The 26,664-nt window shown below is 38.1% G+C and overlaps 1 protein-coding gene across 1 annotated transcript; it reads right to left on the minus strand.

The window, feature by feature from the left end:
• Nucleotides 1–695: 695 nt before the first annotated feature.
• On the minus strand, nucleotides 696–23,370 carry tapt1a (transmembrane anterior posterior transformation 1a). Its single transcript, XM_062999989.1, has 14 exons — nucleotides 23,184–23,370; nucleotides 18,916–19,064; nucleotides 15,203–15,321; nucleotides 12,261–12,420; nucleotides 10,566–10,701; nucleotides 10,118–10,215; nucleotides 9,688–9,757; nucleotides 7,619–7,699; nucleotides 6,350–6,459; nucleotides 5,312–5,371; nucleotides 5,150–5,218; nucleotides 4,897–4,973; nucleotides 2,944–3,107; nucleotides 696–1,206 (listed from the first exon to the last, which is right to left on the minus strand). Exons 1-14 carry the CDS (start codon nucleotides 23,368–23,370, stop codon nucleotides 950–952), a joined length of 1,737 nt encoding a protein of 578 aa, XP_062856059.1. The 3' UTR covers nucleotides 696–949.
• Between the last annotated feature and the right edge of the window lie 3,294 nt (nucleotides 23,371–26,664).

A 26,664-nucleotide genomic window follows, 5' to 3' on the forward strand; every position in this document is an offset into this window, starting at 1 on the left:
AATTTGAGACTCAAGAGGATTTTGGCTTTTAGTGGGTATCCCATGAAGAAAGGTTTAATTAAACGTGCCCTCCACCCCACACTCCCCCCAAAAAGGACAAACACAGTGTAAGGCTGGTATACTAGGTGCATCTCACACATCTAATGCAGCCAGTGTGAATTAAAAACTGCACTTTAACATACAGAATGCTAAATTGTGATTTGAGAAACAACCAAGCGTTGGTCACTATTCCAGCTTTTACATTTGCATTTTTTTCCTTCTGACTCAGAAAGGCTGGCACTCTTGCTCGATCTGTTGGCCATCTGTGGGCTTGCAATTAGTCATTTATGAGCCCACACAACATGATGATCACAGATTAGTTCTAACGTTAAAAATAGGATGCTTGTTTGCTGGCCAATCTGTGCTAATGACTGGCATGTGCTGATTTTAGTCACTGACTTGTTGGAGAATCAAGCAAACTTGTCAGTGTATGGGTAGAGCTTGGCACACTGAAAAACAACATAGTTCTAAAAAGCAATAATAAGTAATGTTTGGTATTAAAGAATAGCAGGATGGTAAATTATTGCAATATCATTACTGAAACGTCGTATAGGCAAGTTATTAAGAGGTATACAAATCTAATAAATAACAAACTGGGAACTTATTTTAGCAGATCCTCTTTGATTCAAATGGTTGAAAAAATGCTACTAATTTCATCCTCCATAGTAAGAGGATACATTTTTATTTTAGAAACTGTTCACATTTTGGCAGAATAATTCTGACAGTGCAGATCCACTGCACACAGATGCTGCGTCTATCCAATATGGACCCTCAGCAATGCGAATGACCAAACTGCCATGGACAGCAGATTTTCTGTCACTGGAATGTTCATCAGTCTCTGCTTGCCATCAGCAGCTGGTTTAGTTAGAGTACAAACATTGTGAATCTTTTGTCTCTCAGCTGTCAGCACTTAGAGTATGCGGTTTCCACACAGGGTGAAGCGATCGATCTCCAGCAGGTCTTTCTTTGGTGCTCTGTGTTTAAGCTCGGTAGCAGGAGGAGTCTCGTTGCTTACCTCTTCTACTTTAGGGCAGTCTCTACTCTCTGGAGCGGACTCACTGGTTTCCACAGTTTCAGGGAAAGCTGCGGTTGGAGGAAATGGGCCTGCTGTGCTTGGGGCGGGTTGCTTGGTGATGAAGGATGGAGGAGGCTGGGGCTCTGGCTCACCTGGGAATGAGTGGATATGGAAAGTTTGAAAAGGAATGAGGTGAGGAAGTCAAACAAGTACAAAAACAAGCACATGCATGAGCTCTGAGGACTCGTACACTTGGAAGCTAAACACTGGTTGCTTGGATATGCTGGGAAATGTTTGGTTAAACAGCAGGTTTAGAATTTTGCTCTGTAACCATATTTAGTCTACTGCTACTTAAGCACCTTCATTTTGGGATTACTGAACTAGATTATGTCTAGAATAATATATCTGACGGGAATGTATTAAGGAATTGGGGCAGTGGTAGCCTATTGGCTAAAGCTTTGGGCTATCGGACGGGGGGAATCCCAGCTCTGCTGTGCACTTATTGTGTGCAAGGCCCTTAACCCTGTTGGCTCCAGGGAAGCCATGCAATGGCTGACCCTGTGCTCAAACCCAAGCTTCCAAATAAGCTAGGATATGCGGAAAAGAGAATTTCTTCGTACTGTACTTGTTTACAGGTATTTATGTCAAATAAAGGCATTCCATCTGCACTATAGTTTATTTTATTAGTTGCAGTGAGAGTATTTTCACTCCACTACTGTCCACACTGGCTGTCCCTTGCATGTTTTGTCACTCATCATAAGGACAGCATATTTAAATAACCTCTTTTTATTCAGGATCTCATTAAATCAAAGCATGAGTTCTGATTTGATGTGTTTTGAGATGCACTGTGTGCAAAACTGAAGAAAATACCCAGAGTGACATTTTCTTCCTGTAGGCTGCCTTCAATCCCTAAATTGTGAGTCATGTGACAGAGATTCTGCATTTAAACTTCAGCATTAGCGACACTCATGCTGTCTAATCTAGGCTATACTCTACATTAGCTATGGTCTTCATCACACACAAATTATTAGCAAGTTGTAAAAGAAAATAGGTTAGTTCATATATAACAAAGGATGCGTTGCTTGCAATTAAGTGACTTACTGATCCTGTTCTAGCTGTCTTCAAACAGTTCCTGTTTCCTACCTAAAACATCTGTCAACCTGTGATTTTTCCACTGTCCCACAAGGACATTTGTCACCATGTATATAAGAGTGACCGTTCCCTTTCTTTGGGGTGCGCTGCTCGAGTTTCTGCATGAGACTTTGTCAGTGTGATCCTTCTCTGCTGACAAGAATAAACCTTTTTTCTACTTACAATCCAGTCTTCGAGGTAATTATTTAAGGGTTTTTCCACCATATGCAGTTTTTCATTCCCCTTTTAAACCCCCAAAACTAGTCGCTTCAACTTCATCGTTGCGTATTATAATTCTCTTCTCATCCTGGCAGCAGGATGTCCGCAGACTAACAAGGTCAAATTAAAGTGTTATTTTTTTGGTATTTGATGTAAAAAAGCATTTTTATGTAATAATGGCATTTCCATCAGTCTCATGAACTACCTGCAATGCCAACATGGGAAACCCTGCTGTAGAAGAATTATAATTTGCTTGCTTGATTGATTTGTTGCTGCTGCCACTGTTAGTCAATGCATCCTCTCATTTCCTTGTGTTTAATGTAATTCTCTCACGCTGTCAGAATGATTCACTCAGACTAATTATAGAGCTGACAACACAGGGAGCAGTATTAACATCCAGCCTATATGTGTCACGATGCTGCTTCATAAAGATTGTCAAGGTACAAAAAACACTGGTTAAGTTGAAAATAGAACAAGAAACATCAGTCGTTCTTTCAGTGGGTAATGACAATAAGATTAAAAAACTGCCTGAGAGTTACCTGAAGATGGTGGAGATTTTTCATGGTTAGGAGTGCTGGAGGTCTTTTTTGGAGCTGAGGCGTTAGGTTTATCAAACAGTTTCTCATCCATCTTGGCTTCTTTGACATAATGACAGGATTTTCCCAGCAGTACTATACTGTTCAGCACTTTGAGTGTGATCATTCTTTAGAAACAAAAAAGTAGGTCATATTAGAAAAAAAGAACCCATGGCATGAGGGCTGGCATTATAAAACAATATGCTAAACATTAGGACCAACTGCCTAATATGCTCTAAAAAAAAACAAAAAAAAAACAGCTCTGGTCCACCAAGACATGGACTCCACAAGGCATTTAAAAAGTCCTATGGTATCTGGTACCACGACAGTCCCAGCAGTAGACAGTGATCATAGGTTAGCATAGGCACTCTGAATGGTCAACGACTACACAGCCTAATACACAGAACAGTCTGATACAGTACGATTCACTGTTTATTGTGACGCATTTACCTCATCACCAGTATTCAAATTATTTGCAAATTCAGCCACAGTAGCCCTTTTCTTGGTTTGTACCAGACACCATATACTTCATGTCCTCTGGAGTCTTGACCACTCAACAATCTGTCTGTCAAAACCTCTGACAAGGTCCATACTTGTTTCACCACACGCCAGGGTAGGTACCCACCAGGCTGCCTCGATTTAACTCACTCACAAGGCCATAATGATTTGGCCCTTATCAAAGATGCTAAGGGTTTATGCTAATCAAATTTACTGCATTCAACATATGAACCACAAGAAAATACATTCTGTGCAACATTAAAAAAAATAACCCTCTCAGCTTCAGAGATGCTATACAATGGCTGCTCCTGTGCTCTAAGGTGGGATATGCAAGTAATGAATTCCATTGTACTATACACACGTGTAAATGTATATATCACAAATAAAGACATTCCATCTGTCCTAGATTATCATTATTCTTATATACATACATGCATAATGCGTAGACAAGCGCAAAAATATGTAAAGATAACTAGAACATAATATATATATTATCATTGTTCCTTTTTTATACATTATTTACACTAATTTAAAAAAAAAAAAAAGGGGGAGAAAGTGGCATAGCAAAATTGGAGGGTCAAGTGGCATAGCTTTTATTTTGCTAGGCTGCCACTGCTAAGATATGTGCTTGCATCAACCAGACGGTAAGTGTCTCTGTAGCAGCTTGGTGCCCTGTCCAGTATATTCCCGCCTTGCACCCAATGTTTCCTGCTGGTACCGTTCCTGCCTCAACACTGATAAGTTGGATGAAAATATAATGAAAGGAAATTTCCAAAGGGCACATTTGCACATTCTTTAGATACAAGTGGCTGAGTCTAAGGGAGAGGAGGCTGCAACAGAGACACTACTGTGTGGTCAATGCATTGGCCTAAGGGGTTGAGAAATGAGTCTGACGTGTTTGTTCATGCGTGTAAGGCTCTCCGTATGAATCTGCCTCTGTCGTATAAACAGAAGCAGACAGTGGCTGCACATGCGGCTAAAATGTGTGCTAGCCTCCAGCACCTCTTGGCCAGTATGAGCAGTGTGCATGCGGCACGGGTCGCCACTGCAAATAGGAATTCAACTTGATTAAACTGGATGAGAAAAGGAAGATATTTATTTACGCTGTTTTACCCCATAAAGTCACAATTACAGCGCTGCTGTGTTTGATCCACTCATACCAGCAGAGCACATGGTCCTGACCATTGAAGAACAGGGTGAAAGCAGGCAAAAAAGTATGTATAGAAACAGATGGACTACAGTCAGTAATTGTAGAACTACAAAGTGCTTCTATATGGTAAGTGAAGCTGATAAAATGAACAGTGAGTGTAGAAACAAGGAGGTGGTTTTAATGTTATGGCTGATCAGTGTATTAGGCCATTAAAGTTACTATTTGCACCAAGCATGTGTGAAACAGTTAGTGTGTAGTGTGCAAGTTACCCCAAATAGAAGAGTAAGAGACAGACAGATGAAAGTGCTCCCTGGATCTTCACTGAGCTTATCACCACTCTGATCAACTGTCAGATAAGTAAAAATGCAGAATGCAGATAATCACACACATCAAAATCTAGACATACTGTATGTGATTCAACACAGAAATCTGTTTTGCTATAGCTTGATGCTGTCAAGAAAAAACACAATGCTTTCCTTAACACAATGCTGACAGGGGCTAAATTAAACTAAAGTGTCTTACCAGAACAGCTAAAGGCAGAGGAATGAAGCCCATTCTCCTGGCCACTGAATCACTGTAGTCTGTGTAGGCCTGTCCAAAGCAAACCAGACATGCAACAATCATCTCACTAACAAGCTTGAAGTAAAATGCTTTAATCTGGCATTAATGCAGGCAAACACTCACATACTGCTGCCGACTGCTGAGGTGCTCAAACGCCAGGCTGGCTTTGTATTCACTGTACACCTAGAGTCACACAGGAAAAAAGAAAGATGATTTGATCTTTAGTAGGACTATCAGAACTAAGTATATTGTTAAAACACGGATCACAAAATTATATTCCAGATGTAGATGCTTGAAGTGACTTTGAGCGGGTTTTTTATTGTCTTACAACGCATGCCATGTCAGCTGCTATGGCTATTATTATGACTGGATAATAGGTTCAGTCTTTAAACATCAAAGTAGGGGGTCGATTTGCTTTCTTTACTAGTGTGTAGTGGTTAGAGTGTTTGTGTGACTATGGGGTGTAGAGTTTAATTGTTTTTTTGTTTTTTTTTTGGAAGGGGGGGGGGGTACTTTCTTGCAGTTGTTTGTATGGTAGAATTTTTTTCTGATGGTGTTCATCTTTTGGCATGAATAGAGGATGTGTTTGATAGAAGTTCTTCATCCACAGAGGGGGCAAGTGGGGGCCTGGTCTCCTTTTAGCAGGTATGGGTGAATATGGTGTGTGCTATGCGGCAACTTGTGCAGATAATTTGTTTCCATCACTTTTTTGGGGGTATTGAACTCTATCCATTTTATGGTAGGGTGGATCCCATAGAGTTTTTTGGTGGTACAAGTTTCCCATTCTTTTTGCCAAACTGCTGTGGTGTATGGTTTTATAATTGGACTCAGGGTTTCACCATGGTTGCAACACACCATAAACACTTGTCAGGTAATGTTTAAATAACACATTCCAGCTGAAGCAAATTAATGGTTTAATCATGTTGGAACCCAACTTTAGGTCATACAGACTAACAGTAGGTTGTAAGATTAGCACTACTATGAGGGGGTTGAATAATGTTGACATGGCAGTATTAACAAAATATCCAGATACTCTGAAATATGACACACCGTATCTTTTCTAAATTTAAAGCAACATCTAGCACTGCAGAAAAGTTTGAAGTTATAAATCCTTATTTTCTTTAAGAAGCTGAATATTTATGATTGCTCACAATTACTTACATCTGCGGTCAGGTCATTGAATTTGGTGATGAATGCGTGCTTTACAATATCCACCGCTATCTCGGAGGCCACTACCATAACAACATCTGGAAGCAGCACCCACAGGTGATCTAATGTTAAAAAAAAATTAATGTCCAAGTCAGTGGCTTCAAACTTCAAAACAAGTAAATAGCTTACTTAAGGTAAATGCATATGCAAGTAAAAAGTCCTCAGATTCTGGAATTACAAGATTTCTGAACAAGTGACTCAAATGTGGCCGGATGTTCATCCAAATAACAATCAAAATAACGAACACAGATTTGTCCAATTTAATTAAAAGCACATAAATATTTTTGTTTTTAAGTTTTTACTTAATCACATAAATGAATAAAAACATTAATACAGAGGAACTTCAATTTAACAGACTTCAGATTTAATGGTCAAAACCGGGAAACCGAATGTTCAGTCCGGTTGTTAAAAATTCCACTGAAAAGCGTACCAAGACCAGAAGTTCAGCAATTGTCCGCTAGCTGACGCACGTCTCTCTGTTTCCATGAGTGATAGGCTTTGTTTTGCTGGGAGGCTCACTTTGTTCTCTGTGTTTTATACTTAATTTTCGCAAGTTCTAGTGCTTAGTCAAGGCTTCAAAAAACAAGGAAGGTGGTAAGTGAAAGTGGGTGCATCTAGGTATTGCTGAAAAGTTACTTATTAAGAAAGTGGAAAGTGATGTTTCTGTCCACAACGCAAGGTAAATGAAATTCCTCCCCAGTAGTACAGTACATCAATTTTAATATTTAATTATGCTGTTTGTGTATATTTCCGCACCCCCTCACCACAAACCCCATCGCCTCTCCACCTTTTTAGTAAGTTGAATCGAGGTTCCTCTGTACATACAATTATACAGGTGAATCTAAAAAGCTTTGTTTTGGGGATAACAGACTTAACAAATTGGCTTGTAAATGTCAAACATGAGACTGTTGTACTACAGAGAGTTTCAGCATTGGGTAAAACAGCTTAGTGCTTGAAACCAGTTAAAAAAAAGTTAATTTGTAATTTTCTTTCTTTTTTTTTTTTACAATTTAACTACAGTTTAAATTCACTGTATACCAATATTCAGTATGTAGGAAGTCATTTGGCATCCAGGATGACTTGGGATTCACTAATAATAAAACAGCTGTAAACTTCTGCACATATACCAGCCAAAACATGTCTTGTATGGTTGGCCAAAGGGTTTTACAAAGATGGCTTCAGGGCAGACAGACCTTGTTAATATAACAACTTAAGTCAGACCTGAGTTCCATGAAAACTGCTCCATGTTCCTCAGACACACTATCAGCAGCAGGATGCAGTTAGTGAAGCGTTCCTTAATGTCTGCAGGGCACACAGCAGGACAGTACATCCTTTCAGTTCACACATACAAAGCTCACCACAAACCAACACTGAAGCTCACAAACAAGGCTACCTGCTTACAGCAAAGAACAATGATCAAAGTTTCACTTCAGCAGAACTGTACTGAATAGGGTACCTGAAGGCTTTTTAGGAGGGCAGCTGTAGAAACAGAGGGGAAACCTGTTATCATGTAGAAGGCAATATGAGAGGGAAGGAGAGGAAATTGCAGTAAAGAGAATAGCAGCTGATTACAGCACATCTCCCATCTGCCTCTCATTCAGACAGGGTGCTGAAAACATTTGAACATGCTGCCAGAACCTGAAAAAAGAGCTTTTTATACTGTTCTGCAGTCTGTCAGCACCAGTGTTTGTTAACAGGGAAAATCTGGGAGCTTGGATTAGCTTTCGATCACAGCTTTAGCTCATCTGAGATCCAACACTGTATCCATTACTAAGTTGACAGATTCAAGTTACTTTGAACATCTGAAACAAACAATAGCACTGTACAATAATACAAAAATGTTTACATCACTAAAAGCTTTTGTAGCTATCCATTACTTTGCATCACTACAGGGTATTGAAGTTTATTCAACATTACCAATATGAACAAGAGTGTTACCATGAATACACACTGCCATTACACTCATTGTTAATTCCTAAACGTTTGATTAATTATTAATTAAAATCCAATTACTCCACAATTTTTGGCACAACTGGTGAGTTTAGATGAGTTAAGAGGGTTACAAAAAATTTACATTTTGTTGAATTAGATTAATATACCACTGTCAATCTAAGAAAGGCCCAAACTTTGAAGTAAATCTATTTAAAGGGAAAAAAAAAAACCTCATCAATAAATACTTAGTTTTAGGCACTCAGGTGGCGCAGCGGTAAAACACACGCTAGCACACCAGAGCTGACATCTCGAACTCATGAGTTTGAATCTCAGCTCTGCTACCGGCAGGCTGGGCGCCTACAATGACAATGATTTGCCCATCCGTCAGGCCTGGAGCCTGCAAAGGAATCCTCATAACTGATGCAATTATGACCTCTGCTGGCTGATCGATGACGCATGCATTAGAGGCGAAGGATAATGGGATCAGTGTGTGACACTCTGTGCGCGAGACTGAGCCACATATGAACTCCTATCATGCAAGTGAAAAGATGTAGTCAGCTACTGCAAACACGTCAGAGGCAAAATGATGACAGGATTGGGAGGTAAATTGGAGAAAAAATGCAAAAGAAAAGATATCTATATGTTTTATAACAAAACCCCATGATTCTCAATTAATGGCATCTCAGCATTTAAGGCTTTTTACAACCTTCTTTTTGCCAATGAAAAAGCACCTAATGTTCTCCAATACTGTTACTGTAAAGAAAACCAACAGAAAACCAAAGGAATTCAAGAAAGGGAATTTCTTTTTACAGAATATCTGTAGATAATCCAGAGCCCCAAATCCTCTTGTGTGCACTCTCCACTGTTTTTGTCAAAAGCTCTATGTTCTTTTGATCTATCTTTAGAACATGGTTCCAGTCAAAGTCTTAGTAGCATTGATGGTTTTTGGTTAGATGACAGTTAAGGCTTTTTCTTGGCAAGCTTTCCAATTAATTTGTTGGCACAAAGGTGGCATCTGGCGGTAATTTTAAAGACTTGGTGATCACCCTATTAAGCAATTTTTTTTCTGTAACTCATTACTTCTGTAACAGTAATTCTTGGGGATTTTTTGCCTCTCTTACCTGCCTCCACATTGCGCATGGAGGCAAAACAAACTTGGGTCTTTGTCTAGGTAGGTTAAGTGGACTGAAATTTTTGTATTTTAAGTTAAGTGGCTATTTTCAAATTGTAGGTACTCTTGACTTATATATACACAAACACATACACACACCCAAGTGAAAAAAAAATGCTTCTAGCACTCTACATTTGTTAGATTACATTAAAACATGCATTACAGCAAGACAGTGTATTAAGCTTACCACTATTAGACATTTGAAAGAGGTTGTTCTTCTCAAATTTCTTAAAGACACTTCCTTTAATTTCCACAAACTGTAACAGATAAAAGAATACATGCACAAATAGGTAAAGAATCAAAGCATTTTAACATGAATGTGGTGGGCAAAACCAAAACAGATAATAATATATTCACATTAAGGAGTAATAAGTTAACAGAAAGCATAGGCAACATATGACCTGACCTGGAGTACACTAGGGGACACTTTTAAAACTTCTTAGAACACTGTCATACAAGTAATATATAGTCTGTGGTGTGATTCTGAAGATAACTGTTATTGTCTCTTTAATGTCAAGCTACTCTTTTTATTTGGAATCGCTCCATGTGTACGTGCATTCTGTAAAACTCAAACATGATGATTCTTATGTGTAAGAGCAATGCGTGTGTGTTCTTACATTGTTGGACATCATAATGGTGAGGAGAGACTTGTTGTGTGAATTGAAGGCCACATTCAGTGTGGAGGCCTGTACCATGATGAGAATGGCATGAAGAACTGAAATAAACAACTGCTTAGGAAAGATACTTTGACAACATTAATCTAAAGTCTTATAGAGCTGATCAAAACACAAAGACAGGCTAGAATTTAGTGACCCATTGATCCAGTTCTGAGTGTGAGTGTTAATAAATTCAAGAATCCAGGATTAGGGTCAGTATTGAATTGGACATGTGTTCTCATTTTTTCTGTTTTATGTCACCACATTGTGTCTATGTGAAGACAAGTGAGAATGACAGCAACAATATTGGTACTAAATGTTGATCAAATAATATTATCAGATATTATCAAAACTGTACTAAAATAAGTAAATAAATTGTTACACCCCTAACTGCTGTAGATAAGGATACAGACATAGAAGACAGCCATGATAAAATGAGGAATGACTCCAATGTGAGCTCTCTTTCTAGACTTTGGCTCTGTGGCAGTCCAGTACAGAGCATCCAGAATGTCCTGCCCAAACGATGAGAAGAGACGGTCTGCTACCTAGAAAACAAAACATGCCCGGTGAATTTGCCTGCATTCCTTTGCTAAACAGCTTATACATTACATAAAGAAAATTATTGTCCTTTTTTGGCAAGATCCCCTAACTAGTTCTCACCCCAAGGTTAAGAACACTTGGTTTAGAGCGCACAAATGGCAAATGCCCTAATCCACTACCACTAAGAACTATGGATGCATCAATACCATTTTTTCCCAACCGAGTACAAGTACATGTATTTATGTACTTGCCGATACCGATACCGATACCAATACCTATTTAGAATGATGGAGTTAATGAGTTAATGGAGTTAATGAGTTGGAGGTTAATAAATATTTTTGCAATGTTGGTGTTTTGTTGTTATGTTTTGTAGAGAATGATCAGGTCAGAAATACTGTAAAACGTGTGTGTGTGTGCCGGTGTATTCTGATATAAACTATATTATCCCCCTGTCCCACCTGTTTACACTCCTCTCCTGCGTTTCCCCTCACACCGTATCCTGCGTTCTCATTGGCTGTTCGACATGTCACTCATTCCCAGTCGCACATCTCAGATCAGATATCTGACGTGCTAGAAAACTCGATCCGGTCGCCGAGCGCTCGGCGAGCCGGTCGGATCGAGTTGTTGGATAGTTCACGCTTAGCGATCGAGAGTCGAGTTTTGATCGCCGAGCGAACGCAGAGTTGCTCCCGAGCCGGCATATCTAGTGCCGACCAGTCGCCGAGCGAAAATCAGGGCTAAAATCGTGTAGTGTGATCTAGGCATAATGCAGCAACGTGCACTAGGCACACGGTATCGGATGTTTAGTATCGGAGCCTCATTTGCGAGTACGAGTACAAGTTAATGAGCGCGGTATCGGACAAATACCCGATACCAGTATCGGTACTCATGCATCTCTACTAAGAACTCAAACATTCGAGTCTGAATCTTAACTGGACGCCTACGCAGACACCATAGGCTGTGTCTGTGGCAGGGAACGCTTGCTGCAATTGCGGCCTCTGCCTTCATGTGTCATATATACACATACAGGTGTCCAGTACAATGAAATTCTTTCTTCGCATATCCCAGCTTGTTTGGAAGCTGGGGTCAGAGTGCAGATCAGCCATTGCACAGCGCCCCTGGAGCTGAGAGGGTTAAAGGCCTGGCTCAAGAGCCCAACAGTGAATGCACGGCAGAGCTGGGATTTAAACTCTCAACCTTTCAATTAATAGCCCAGAGCTCTACCCACTAGGCTAATACTATCCATATTTTTTACTTGACTAGAATGCCTTTATTTGTCATATATGCATGTACACAATTCATATACATAATACTTATACATGATTCATGGATAGCAGTGGGGGATTTTTAATACTCGATTCTGTTTTCTATCAGACTCCATGTCTGGCATGTGTAAAGAAGTGGCTATTGAAAGAAGAAGAGGTGAAATAGTGTGCAGATCTTCACAGTCAGGGTGGGGGTCGGTAGTGTCAAAGAAAGTTGCAGTTAGGGGAATTGGATATGACCAGATTGGGAGAAAAAACAGCTGGCTTAAGCCATGTACTTTTTTGTTTAAAGTGCATACCTCCAGCATGTTGTAAATGATGTACAGTTTGATGACAGACTGTCCCCGGATTAGATGGTACATCATGGCATAATCCACATAATGCATCATAGAGCAACAAAGCACCATGATCAAGCCCTTCAGCAGATCACACACCTGAGCTGGCTGTAGGAGCCGAGAACTGCTGAGAACACACACACAATAATTATGATATTAAACACTGAACACATTACATGAAACAAACTTGACACTAATGCCATGTCCTATGCCTTCACAATAAGAGGACAACTAGCATAAAGAGAGCATAAAGGCTCTAGTTTCTAGTCAAAGAAAAAAGAGTAGAAAAGTTTTAACACTGCTATTTCAGGAGATAAGATTTCATGGATGAGGTGTTAGAGGGGTGCCGTGGGTGAAAATGAAACCTTTTGGCTCTCAATCTCACTGCAGATAATACAAGATTACAAAGTCATTTAAAAAGCACTGCAGTAATATGTAGTTAGCTGTTTTGGAGGAGAAGTAAATCAGAATCAGAGCAGATTTTTGTCAGCTCTTTTAAATATAACTTACTAAACTTAAAACTTGTAATTTATGCTTAGAATTTACCTTATAGTTTCACAAAACATGCCATGATGTTGGAACAATTCATTACAATTAATTACAGCAGAATATAAGTATTTATTAACATTTTTACTTATACATCAAATATTTCATATTTAAATTAATTATTAAGGTTCCAGGGCTCTGCTAAAACTAGAAAAATGTGGAACAGCAAAGAGCTTATCCAGGAGTTACTGTATATCCAAGATTTCTCCAAAAGCTCAACCGTGACTCATCTACATATAAAAAGACTGAAGTCTATTGCCTCAGCAAAGGTCTCCACAATATGAAAGATGCTACAAAAAATGGGATTAATGAAAGGGGAGAAGAAAAAAAGAATGAACTAGCTTTAAATAAAAAAAATGCATAATTATAGTGTTTATAATTATGCATCTCAAGTTTTGCACATCATACAATAATAACACAAAACAGCCACAATAAAAATAATGAATTGACCAATTGTTCTTAAGAGCAAAAATCAGCCATCCTGGTCTTGGCTAATCCTAATAATGCATCTTTAGTAGTAATTAGAGAAAAATCACTAATAGTTAGTGTCTGTCTTTTGAGTATTCTAAGTTACACCAACCAGGCATAACATTATGATCAGTAAACTGCACTATCCCACTTCTGCTAAAATTGAACGGCATCTGCATACAGTGAACTCACTTGTGAACTCCAGAAATATTAGTCAAACCATGTACTAACCCAGTGGTACTGTAATAAGATGCGACCATTACAACAAGGCAGTTTGTAAAATTTATTTTCTCCTAGATAATCCATGATCATCTGTGAGTGGTAGTACCGAAAAGTGGAAGTGTTTAAAACCACATCAACTCAGCCACAAGGTGGCAGACCATGTAGAATTACAAAGCGGGGTGGCCAGGTGCTGAGGCACACCAGAATAACTGGCTTTAACATCAGCACAAAAACTTGCGCTGGGAGCTTCATGGCCAAGCAGCTGTATGCAAGTCTTACTTCACCAACCATAATGCCATGGGCTGGATGCAGCGGTAAAGCACGCCACCACTGGACTCTGAAGCAGTGGAAATGTATTCTGTGGGGTGACAACTCACAAACACCTTTGGGATGAACTTGCCCAACATCAGTGTCTGACCTTACAAATGTTCATCTGGTTAAATGCACAATATTTACCACAGAGAAGGAACATTTCCAACACAGGAGGTAAAGAAGGGACCAACTCCATATTAGCAGGTGTTGTTGATTAAAGCAATAAGCCACGAGAGGCCGTGCATTACTGTGACAGTAATGCACGGTCTCGAGTGGCTTATTGCTTTTATAAAACGGCGGTCAACATAAAATATAATAAATACAACAATGTTTAATTCATAAATGTATTTATTGTGTATAAACTTACAATAAAGCATTCTTCCGCGACGCAAAATAGTTCGATTAACAGTGTTGCTAGGCAACATGAGGGCGAAAATAACATTAACTTTTTCTATTCAGTGGCGTATTAATATGGAATGATGTGAGGTGGTCCTAGGTGTGCGTTTATCGGGGATTTTACAACGGCTTCGAACGCGGCTCAGCCAATCAGATTTTAGGACCGGAACTATCCGTTTTATAATAATATACAAAGTACAAATTGGTGTAAATTAAAAATAAATGAATAAAGTATAACATTTCCCTTTTTGTGTTTTTTTCAATGAAACCTGTACAAGACAGTTTAACCTACTGAAAACATTTTTTGGAATGATAGTCATTCCAAACTATCATTTGTGATTCAACTTGGTAGGGGGTTGGGTGTGATAAATTCAGGGGAAACCAATTCACTGTAAGCTTAACCAGGATACAACGATAGTAAAACAAATTCTTATTCCTATTTGTATTAACATTTCTAGCTTCATTTTAGTGTGAAAATCAGAAAAAAAATCAGAAAAAAAATCAGTAACAAAATATGGAAAGCATGATGAATGGATGATTTGAAGATTTAGAGTGACCAGGAAAAGCAACCTACCTGCTCCTTCTGCAGTATGGGCACACATGTGCCCTGAGAAGGAAGGTGGCAGGAAAAAGAAGAAAGAGCTTATAAACAAAATGACTCTTAAAGTTTTACTAATTTTCAAGACAGTATATCAAGGCTAGCCAAAATAAAATAAGTTATTACAGAATATGTCAGTGCAGAATATGTTATGCCATCGTTAGCCAGGAAAAGCAAGTCGTCACTATAACAAGGTTGGTCACTCCAAGCTTACTAACCCATAAATCCCTCTTGTGTTAAAAACAGGTGCAATTTGATTGTAAAATCAACCAAGAAATACGTACATCTGGAAAGAGACTTAAACATTTTTCTCCAGCCATTCTGGTTTGAATGTAAAGAATAGGTGAGTTTGTGTAAAGGTTACCTGAGGCCACAGCAGGGTACGGTCAGCAGTCTGAGGAATGCAAGCAGGGTTCGAAGAGGCAGTAAAGTGAACACATAGAGGAATGCATCGAGACACAGGAAGGAGCCAAACATCATGAGCTGTATTGAAAAACATAACAGAAAATATAATATTATTTCTCACAGCCATCTGAAAGTTATTTAGGCTAATCTTGCTTCCCCCCAACCAATGACATTTCATCCAATAAACATTCAAAATCACATCTATTTACTATCTGCATTGTATCTTAATATCATACCATGTATTTCCTTCTTTACTGTTTGCTTATGTTAAGCAAGGACACTTCAGCACTTTAAGGTAGTTCTACCTCTACTCCTATTTAAATATCAAATGTTTCTGTCTGGTTGTATTTATTATTTATTTATTATTATTATTATAGAGTTCTTTAGTTGGGCTTTCAATGTAACAGGAGTATCCCCAACTTGATGCTTGTGAGGATTTTTTTTAGAAAGTTAGAAATGTCCTTCACCGTTCTGGCAAATGATTGTTTTCTCTCTTCGGTACTTAGGGTATTCAGTTAATATGTGTTTAACGGTGCTTAAAATGAGACAGGAGTCGCAAAGTGGAGTTTCTTCAGTCAGGTGTGTTCTAAGCAAAATCTATAATATACTACTACATGTTTCTTCATAGTCTTTCGGCTGGACCTTGACGTCAGGGCATATTTTGTTTTGCTTGTTGTTAGGTAGGGAGTTTAATTTTGCCTGCCAGGTGTTTTCCCCTGTGCAATTATTACTGTAATAATAATTTTATTATTACAAATAAATATAACATTTTATATCAGCAAGGTGAAAACAAATGACTTTTGCAGTAAATCTATGTGATCTAACAAATTATGCTAGGTGCACCTTATTCTGTGCAATAAATTAGAGGTAATGCAAGTGCTAGATAAAATGGAAGATTAGTGACCTCTGCTGGGGGGTTGAAATAGCTAGAAACTTCTGATCTATTAATCTACTGAGCTAAGCATGATCTATTCTACAGTAGTTAATGTACAAGGCAGCTGTCATGTTAGTAAAATCAGGAAGGTAACAGACATTACCTGCATGATCCATCATAGTCAATTCTTTTTTATGTTCAAATTTATACCTTAATGTATTTAAAATTCAGAGATGGGAAAATAGGTTGAAGAATTTTACCCTTAAATGTAATTTTACCCTTAAACTACTAACAAAATATTTATAATGTCCATTTTAAACCATGTGCATGATAGACCATTGAAAGATGTTTCTGATTTTATTTACTTTATAAAAATTCCTCATGCCACATATTAAGTCTAATTTCATTAGAATTACCAATGTTCCCAGGATCACAGTAGCCTCAATAAAAAAACTGGTAAAAAACAGCCACTGCACATAAGCTAAAGCCTTCTGTGGAACATGAGGGTGCTTCACAAAAGCAGGGACAAAGAGATTGGTAAGAATTGAGGGATGGATACATTCAGCCAAACTCTTGAATATCTTTGAATAAAACCTCATCCAGAGCACACAAACTCGGACTGAGGTGACAAATCAACTTTCAGCATGACAATGATTTAAAGCTTACAGCCAAAACAATACTGAGGTCTCTGAATGGGTTTAGACTTAAACTCTGTCAAACATATGTTGAGAGACCTTAAAACGACAGTTCACAGACACTCACCATCCAATCTGAAAGAGTGTGAAAGCATCAGATATGAAAGATAAACTGCCCCAAATACAGGTGTGCAAAGCTGGTAGAGACTTGCAGCTGTAAATGCTGGCAGTGGAGCTTCTACAATGTATTGAACGAAGGGTCTAAATAGTTAAATAAGAGATTTTAGATTTTCAGTTTTAACTTAGTTTTAACTTAATTGTAAGTGATTGCCTATTATACCTATTACATCTTAATTAAATAACATAATTAGGGATGCATCGATACCATTTTTTCCCAACCGAGTACAAGTACATGTATTTTTGTACTCGCCGATACCGATACCGATACCTATTTAGAATGATGCAATCTGGAGCATTATGGAATAGTGTAGTTTTTAGTGTAAAATAGTGCAGTGGAACAGTTGCTTGGGTTGCCATCACTAATTGTAAAAAAAAAAAAAAAAAAAACACCGCACAGCCATCATTGAGAAAGCTTCTGACAAGCTAACGTTAACGTTCATTAATAAACGCACGTAATTAACGTTGTGCACATCATACATGCGATGCGATTCTGCTGATTGAAATATTTACTTTTAAAAGATAATACAGTCCGATCCCATCTGAGCCGATTCTATCAGCACATACAGTACATTCGTGGTTCACCTCGGTAAATCGTAAACGACTCTGAGTCGGCTCCCGCTCTGTGGTAATAACCAGTATAATTAAGCCTGAGCTTTATAATGTAAGCGAGTCACACAAAATAGTTCTGTAGTAATTGGTGTTTATTTACAACCGCATCATTCATTATAACAGTAAACACGGAGAGATGACTGAGAAAAGAAACTTTTTAAGCTGCGCTTAAAATGAGTCGACTCCTGAATCACTTGTATCGACACTGTGAACAGAGTATTGAACACAAACACGTCCTATAACAGCGATCGCTGCTTTTGTAACCGGTTATCTTCACTGTTAGCTCTATTTTTAAGGTTTTTTTTTTTTTCAAACGGAACTAAATAACATTAAACGTGCGTGTGAGCGTGGTCAGTGAGAATAATCTGTCTCCCGTGGGCGAAAAATGAATTGTTTTAGTTTTAGAAGTAAAAAAATCTCGCAATGTCACGCCCCCCGGTCAGGCACTCGCGCCCCACAGGTTGAAAATCCCTGCGTTAACGCAGCAACGTGCACTAGGTACAAGGTATCGGATGTTTAGTATCGGAGCCTCGTTTGCGAGTACGAGTACGAGTTAATGAGCGCGGTATCGGGCTAATACCCGATACTAGTATCTGTACTCATGCATCTCTAAACATAATTAAATAAGATTACCTATTATATCCTAATTAAAATCAAATCCACAACACAAGGCGTGTGGAAAGTCTAATCTGAATACCTTTTGAATCCACTGTACAACAGACTATTCTATATGCAAAATGTTTATGCTATATGGTTTCACAATTAACTCATTTAAAAAATGATTATCATCATCACCAATAATATATTCCCCATTCCCCACATTCAATGACCCACTTCCTCCACTGTTCAGTCAAGAGGGGCCTAACCATACCTAACACATGTCCTCTTTGACACTTGTGCAGTATGCCAACTGCTTTTTTTCACCTAGCGTGTTTCACTGTTGTGCCACCCGAGAGTAGCCCAGTTCAATTCTTGGAAATGGAATTTAAGTTCAACAGTTATGTCAGGCTGAAAAGCCTTGTTGATTAAAAAAAGAGTCAGAGCAGCATGACCAGATGGTTTTACAGTTATAATTATGACTGTGGTTGTACTTTAATGAGCAATGTTTGCTTTCAGAGCCGTGTGTGTACCACTTTTCTACTTATAGTTTAACAACTGTAACTCCAATATGTCATTAGATTCTGTAACTATGTAGATACAATGCACATGTATGACATGTGCACTGAGTATTAACACTAGCAGTCCAAAAATAACTTCCTTCATTTAATAAAGTATAACAAAAGCCTCAGTCAGTGATGGAAACAGAAAAAAACCCAGGGTGTGTGGTTGTAAGTGTGAGAGTAAATCAGCTGTGTAAGTATGTATAATACTCACCTTTTCCAACTCTTTGGGGATTCTCATGCATGTATAGACTCTCTCTCTCTGCTCTGTATACTTGGCCCCGTTGTGTTCCAGGAAGTAGCCTCTGGTCAGCTCAGTACACATGAAGCTTAGAAGAGACGCTTCTTCTGGCTCCACCACCTCTGTGAAAAGCACAGATACAACATGCTGTCTGTTCTCTCTCATTCATTTTTAAAACAAGGACAAGAGAATTTAAGTAGATTCTGTATACAGAATTTTATAATGCATGGCAAGGGTAAATGTAAAGTCATGGAGCAGTGTGTTGGCAGTGGAGGAACAGGAAAGCTAGATGAACATTGAGTATTAGTGCTGGCCATTTATAAAATCAAATAAAACTAGGTTATAGCTACAGTGTTAATCTTTTAATCTGTCTTCATAATTTGTTTATGATATGTACGTAAGTCACGTATAGTGCAAACAATCACGTAGCTATACACTTTATTAGAAGTGCTTTGGACAAATGGTTTCATGATTTATTACAAGAGAAAAAGGTTCTTGCCAGCAGAGACCAGAATTGCAGCAGCATAGAGGAATTCCTTGAGATCTCAGCAGTCGTGGGTTAATTTGTTTTACTGCTGTGCCACCCGAGCACCCTCAATTCCAATATTTGGAAATGTAATTCAGGTTCAATAGTTATGAATGGCAGAAAAGCATTGTTGATAAAAAACAAAGTCAGAGAAGCATAAAGCATTCTTAGCTTCCCATCAAGCAAGTCGACAAAAGTAAACATGGCGCAGTTGGACATGCTTAATGACAACTGTGCTGTTTGGTGCATAAAATCAATAGTTAATGGTAGAGATGTACCGATTGGGGTTTTTGGCACCGATTCCGATCTCCGATCTCCTTTCAGGGATATCGGCCGATAGCCGATTCCGATCGGGGGTGGGGTGGGGGGGGGGATTTAACAGTAAATAAAGTACATCAAACAATTATTTTTTTACCCACAGGAGACATATTTCATTAGTCTAACTGACCACACACACACACGCAGGTTTAATGTTATCCAGTTCAGTCTGAAAAAACCTTAAAAAGAGCCTTACAGTGAAGATAAACCGGAGCAGCGTGTGTGTGTGTGTGTGTGTGTGTGTGTGTGTGTTTGTGCCTTTAAGAGAAATGATCTGTTCACTGTATCGCTTAAAGTGATTCACGAGTCGATTCATTTTTCGCGAAGCGTAAGTTTCTCTTCTGTTATCTCTCCGTGTTTACTGTTATTAATTAATGTCGTGGTTTTAAATAAACACCAGCTACTACAGAACATTCTGTGTGACTCTCTTACATTAAAAAGCTTAATTAAACTGCTATTACCACAGATCTGTAACCGACCGTCAGACTCGTTCCGTCTAAGGAGCTAAAAATTCAGCAGATGATCCTGAACTAACGAATTTGGTAATGAATAAACGTTTGCCTCCGATTGGCTCTGTAACGTCTTCTGTTCTCATCTACATCACAAGCAAGAACCGCTCACGATTTACCAAAGTGAACCAGGAGTTTATATAACGTTCTGATAGAATCGACTCAGATGTGACCGGGTTGAATTATCTTTTTAAAGTAAATATTACAATCAGCAAAATTACATCGTATGTATGATGCACAACGTTAATGATGTTATTTTAGGTCATGAAGAGCTTTCACGATGGTTTCTGTACGATTGTTGACGAATTTTGATGTGATGGTTGGTGCTTTGTAGCTCAGTCTGGATCAATCCACTGAGCTGTTAACTTAACATGGTCTTTATATATCACACGATCGGATCGGCTACTTTTAGGAAATATCGGCCGATCGCCGATAGCATATTTTGATTAAAAATCGGCCGATACCGATTCGTAGCCGATCGATCGTCCCATCTGTAGTTAATAGGTATTAATATGAAATTGTGATTTGTATGTAGGTTTGTTTTTCTCTTCATAGTAGACAGTAGTTAATAATTTGTGGAACTATAAAACTGTAGGTGTCCCAGTTCCATTTATCCTGTGTTTAGTAGAGATGTACCGATCAGGGTTTTTGACGCCGATTTCGATCTCCGATTTCTTTTCAGAGCGATCCGCCGATAGCCGATGCCGATCGGGGGGGGGTGGGTTCAACCTGTGGGGCGCGAGTGCCTGACCAGGGGGTGTGGCGGAATTGCGGGATTTTTTTAAATTCTAAAACTAAAGCAATTCATTTTTCACCCACGGGAGACATATCTCATTAGTCTAACTGACCACGCACACACACACGCAGGTTAGATGTTATCCAGTTCAGTCTGAAAAAACCTTAAAAATAGGACGAACAGTGAAGATAAACCGGTGACAGAAGCATTGACGTGTGTGTGTGTGTGTGTGCCTAGGAGAGACGCTCTGTTCACAGTATCGATATAAGTGATTCATGAGTCGATTCATTTTATGCGAAGCGTACGTTTCTTTTCTCAATTATCTCTCAACAGTGTTTACTGTTATTAATTAATGTCATGGTTTTAAATAAACACCAGCTACTACAGAACATTTCGTGTGACTCTTACATTAAAAAGCTCAATTAAAAAGCTTAATTAAACTGCTATTACCACAGATCTGTAACCGAGTCAGACTCGTTCCGTCTGTGGAGCTAAAAGTTTTCTGTCAGTCAGAGCAGATGATCCTGAACTATGTATGATGCACAATGTTAATTATGTTATTTTAGATCGTGAAGAGCTTTCACGATGGTTTCTGTACGATGGTTGATGAATGGTGATGTGATGGTTGGTGCTTTGTAGCTCAAAGTCTGGATCAATCCACTGAGCTGTTAAGCTTAATGTGGTCTTTATATATCACACGATCGGATACATTTGGGAAATATCGCCGATAGCATATTTTGATTAAAAATCGGCCGATATCGATTTAAAGCCGATCGATCGTTCCATCTCTAGTGTTTAGTATGGGTGGATGAAACCTATATTTAAGCTGGATCTCTCATCTGTCTGCAAATAGGGGTCTGAAAGAAATGTACAAATTAAGAATAGTTAAAATGCCACATCAAAGCTAAATTGACTTGACACTGACTGCACCAGGAGGGGTATGGACAAAGCCCTGCAATGGATTGGTGTTTCCCGGTGGAACCAGGCCATCCACATCCCTGACCAGGATAAAGCAGGGCTAATTAAAGTGAAACGGAAAAAAAATGGGATTGATGAAACTGGGATATACAGTTGTAGTCAAAAGGTAAGAAGATCGTTAAGAACATGCGTGTCATGGTGGACTTGGAATGTCAAGTATCGTGATTACACTTAGGTATGTGGTTAGTATTGACTACTGCTGGTGAGTCTCAGTGCCCACACACAGCTAAACTCTGACCATCCAAGCAAATGAAAGAAAAACGGAAAAAAAGATATAATGGAATTGGGATATATATAGTTGTCGTCAAAAGGTAAGTACACTCGTTAAGGACATGCTTGTCATAGCGGTCTTGGAAAGTCAATGATTTTTGCAACTGTTCTGCAACCTTTTTGGACTAAATGATTGATGCGCAAATGTATTAATTGTTGTTTTTTTATGTAAATTAATGGGTCAGAAATATACAAATATATCTAACCATCCAAGCAATTTTCCCTTCAGGACAAGGTGAGTTTTCTTTCAGACCTTGGGATGAATATTTTTGTATTTATTAGGATTTAAATGTCATGTTTCACACACATTGGTTACATTTAAGATTTAGTAAGATTTAATTACTCATTACACAAGATTCATCACAGTCATGAACAATTTAGTATCTCCAATTTACCTCACTTGCATGTCTTTGGACTGTGGGAGGAAACCGGAGCTCCCGGAGGAAAACCCACACAGACACAGGGGAGAACATGCAAACTCCACACAGAAATGACCCAGACCTCCCCACCGGGGAATCGAACCAAGGAGAATCGAACCAAGGACCCTCTTGCTGTGAGGCGACAGTGCTACCCACCTTGGGATGAATACATTGTTCTGTCTAATGGTTGCAGTCAAACTAGTCCTAAGGTACCAGCATTAGTCACAGTAACCACCACCTCAGAATTAGAAGGCTATGCCACAAATTTTATTAAAAATTATAAAAGTTATTTATTATTTAAAAAATATATTATGTCACCCCCCCCCCCCCAAGCAAAACAAATAAGTATGTACAGTATTAAATAAACACGAAGCTAACTAACTAAATTAAGTACATTGTAAGTAAATATAGCCACAGTAAACACTCGACAGTGAACACCTGAAAGTAAATCCGTTAGTCAGTCGAAGGTGAGTGAGGTGTCTCACCTGACAGCTCCTGCTGCTCCTCTTTACCACACCGTCCATCATAAAACCCCAGAGTTTCAGTCATTTCTGATACAGAAGCAGCTTTATTACTCTTTATCGTGTTCTTCCAAGAGCATTTCCTCCTTCGCTGACTGTCATTTTCTGAATCTTTCTCCTCTGACAAGCTGCCACACGCAACGTCCGCCATTTTTACCTGTTCCGTTACTCTGTTGTATTAAAATGCCACCCGTACTCCGTAAACAACCGCCCAAAAGGGGCAAGAATCTACCAATAAGAGTGCATACAACGACTCACTAGTAGCCAATCATAGCACAGAGGGTGGGATTAGTCGGAAAACGGGTGTTGTAAACAGAGCTACGTCATCAACATGCAATAATACATTTTATGCATACTTGAATGAAAAATGTAAATACACCAAAAATCTAACGCAGAAATATTTTTAAAATTAAATAAGTTGCTCATTTTAAAACAGCCTAATTAAGTTATTTTATAAATAAATAATAATTATTTAGGAGATATTTATATTCAGTTTCTATATATTGTAATAATTTATCAATTAAAAAAAAGACTCTATCTCATGTACTCAGTGTGAACTGGGTGCCAGTTCTGTATTCGAACCTGCCAGTTTGGTGTTCTTTGGTGAATGCTAATCAAGCTGCATGGTGCTGGGCTGTGAGCACAGGTTCCACTAGAGGGAAACCTCCTTATGTCAACCTCATTGAGTCCTGTTCCTCCTCACACATAGATGCAGAAACTGGTCCTGCTGCTGGGTTGATACCCATCTATGGCCCTGTCCAGCTCTCTGTGTGTAATGGCCCATGTCCTGGTATCTCCATCATGCTCTTGAGACTGTGCTGAGAAACACAGCAAACCTTCTTAAGATGGCATGTATAGATGTGCCATCCTGGAGAAGCTGGACTACCTGTGTGAAACAAAAGGGCTGCAGGTACTGACAGGTACTCAAAAAGCAAAACTCAAAATAGAGAAACATCACTCAGGAAGGGTAAGGAGAGAGTAACATTGGCCACCAACTGCAAAACCATAATCTTTTTGGTGGTTGTCTTGCTGTTGTCTTTCTAGTGTGCCTGTTAACAATTTGGTGCATTTGCAAAATTGATTCATAGTTGCTTATGCTTCCTAAGTAGACAGATTGATATCTCTAAAGTTTAATTGATTTGGTGTTAAACTGTGATTAAGTGTTCCTTTTTGATTAAGAGATCCCGTTTCTTGAGCAGTGTTATTGTGCAGTTTACAATAGAAATTTACAAATAATAATTTATTCAATTATCTATCAAATAATAGTTTATTAACAATTTAAAAATTGAAGATATATTTATCTTTGACTAAAAACATTAATAAAAAAAAGTTAGCTATAAAATAAATGTATCATTTTTATATATAAAATTTGTATCTCTTGATGCATGCTCAGTAATCCAGGTACACAAATCCACAAAGTTGAGTCAGGTCATCTGAACACAAAGTTTGGTGTGTTTCTCCACTACTTTACCTTTTATGTAAATTGATAGAATTTCCAAACTGCTTCAGTTAAATTCAGAAATGCATTCTAAACTTTTACATAAAGTATTCTTGACTTTTAAAAAGGGAATATTAATTAATTAATTTATTTATATCTTGCTGCTTAAATAAATCACAGTTTTTCCCTGTGAAAATGGAATCAAGCTTGTTGATCACTTAATTGATTATTGAATAACAAATTCTAAAAATATGTTATTCATTCACATTTAAATATATATATTTTAAATATATAATCAATATAAATACACTTAATTCATTCTAAATACAAAGAATAATTAAGTAAATGCTTGACAATATTTATTTATTTTTTAGCCTGTAGGTGAGAATGACCAGCAGAGGGAGGCAAATGATTGCCTGTGGAAGCGTAGACAACAGTTTAATGAGGTGGCATTTTAATATCTTGTGATCAGAGAATCTGTTTTGTTTTACTTTAAATCATTTGATTACACACTAAGAAAACATATGATGTGGTTTCGAAAACAACCAGAAAATCAGGAAATTTCGACATTCCCATACTGTTGCACATCTTAAGATGTGTTTGCAGGAAGAATGGCACAAAATAACACCTGACACACTTCATCACTTTGTATCATCTAAGCCAAAATGTCTTTTAAGTGTTGTGAGAAGGAATGGCACTTCAGTTTTCTATAAACTTTTCATTCCAATTTTGCCTGGTCCTAACTTTTTTTTGCCATGTGTCAAAATAGGCCAGGCACCAAGTTAAAAAAAATGCTTGTAGTTACAAAATACAATCAAGCTGGTCAGCCAAAACACAAAAAAAAATCATTTTTAGTACTTTAGTTAGTTCAATAAGAACTTACAAGGTATGGGTAAATTAAATAACTAAGGTTCACAAGAACTCACCAATGACAGATTTGTATGTTAGGCATTACACAAATGTTTCAACATTTTTGGAAATATGGTTGTAATATGTTTTGTAAAATGTTCTGAAATCGTTTAGTGTGACATTTATGCAGTGACAGACAATTACCATAGCACTTTATAAATTAGTTGATAAGACTAGTTGTCCTAGACTCAACCCCTTTAAAGACTTGACATTAACTTATTCTCAAATTAAGTATATTTGGTTCTATTAGCTCAATTGTCCAGTGAAGGATCTAGAACAGGCTTTGACCGTATAAATAAGGTAAAACCATCATGTATGCCTAAGCATGTTTTATTAGCACACAAAATCGCAAAGCATACATACAAGACCTTGGATATGACACAAAACACCTCTGCTAAATATACAAACAGTGCAGAGTTTCAATATTACAAGATCAGATTGGTAGAGAATGGGCTCTTGTAGATACTTGGAAATACATCAGGGTATCTAGGGGAAAGATCCACTGTAAAAGCTATTAAAACAGAAAGAAACAGACCAAAAATATGTGGTTGTCTGTATACCAGTCTGCCCAATAAATCATCATCATCATCATCAGCCACATCATTATCTTGCTTTGTGAACTGTAAATGTTTAAAGAAAATTTCCGACTGACAAATCATCTGAATAAGACACAATTATATTTGTACACAGTGCATAAGTGAACTCATCTTCAGTTGATAAAATGCCATACAGTGCATGAGCAGCAGTCACACAAGAGAAATGACATTCACTGTGACATTCACAAACTTTGTTGACCCTGATTTAGGTCAAGTTTGGCATGTGAGTTCACACTGTGGACTGAACACAGTTCTTTGTATTGCTGAACCGGAGATTCAAATTAGAAAAAAAGTTTTAGTAGTTTTAGTAATACACCATATGGCCAAAAGTATGAGAAAACTTGATCATAAGCTCATGATATTAGTAAATTAGTATCAAAAAATTGAATTGTTTTACAAAGGCAATGGAGCAAGAGCATAAAAACTTAGACACAGTGTAAATAATAAGCAACAGCTAACATGGACAATTTATTTTCCATTGCCAGATTTACTTTCAGTCATG

The sequence above is a fragment of the Trichomycterus rosablanca genome, chromosome 8, assembly GCF_030014385.1.
Source record: "Trichomycterus rosablanca isolate fTriRos1 chromosome 8, fTriRos1.hap1, whole genome shotgun sequence".
Taxonomy (NCBI): domain Eukaryota; kingdom Metazoa; phylum Chordata; class Actinopteri; order Siluriformes; family Trichomycteridae; genus Trichomycterus; species Trichomycterus rosablanca.

Coding starts and splice junctions, on each gene's coding strand:
- tapt1a (XM_062999989.1), bottom strand. CDS start 23,370: ATGGCGGACGTTGCGTGTGGCAGCTTGTCAGAGGAGAAAGATTCAGAA. Junction 19,065..23,183: donor GGAGCAGCAGGAGCTGTCAG/GTGAGACACCTC, acceptor TGCTTTTCACAG/AGGTGGTGGAGCCAGAAGAA. Junction 12,421..15,202: donor GTACCCTGCTGTGGCCTCAG/GTAACCTTTACA, acceptor TGTTCTCAGCAG/TTCTCGGCTCCTACAGCCAG.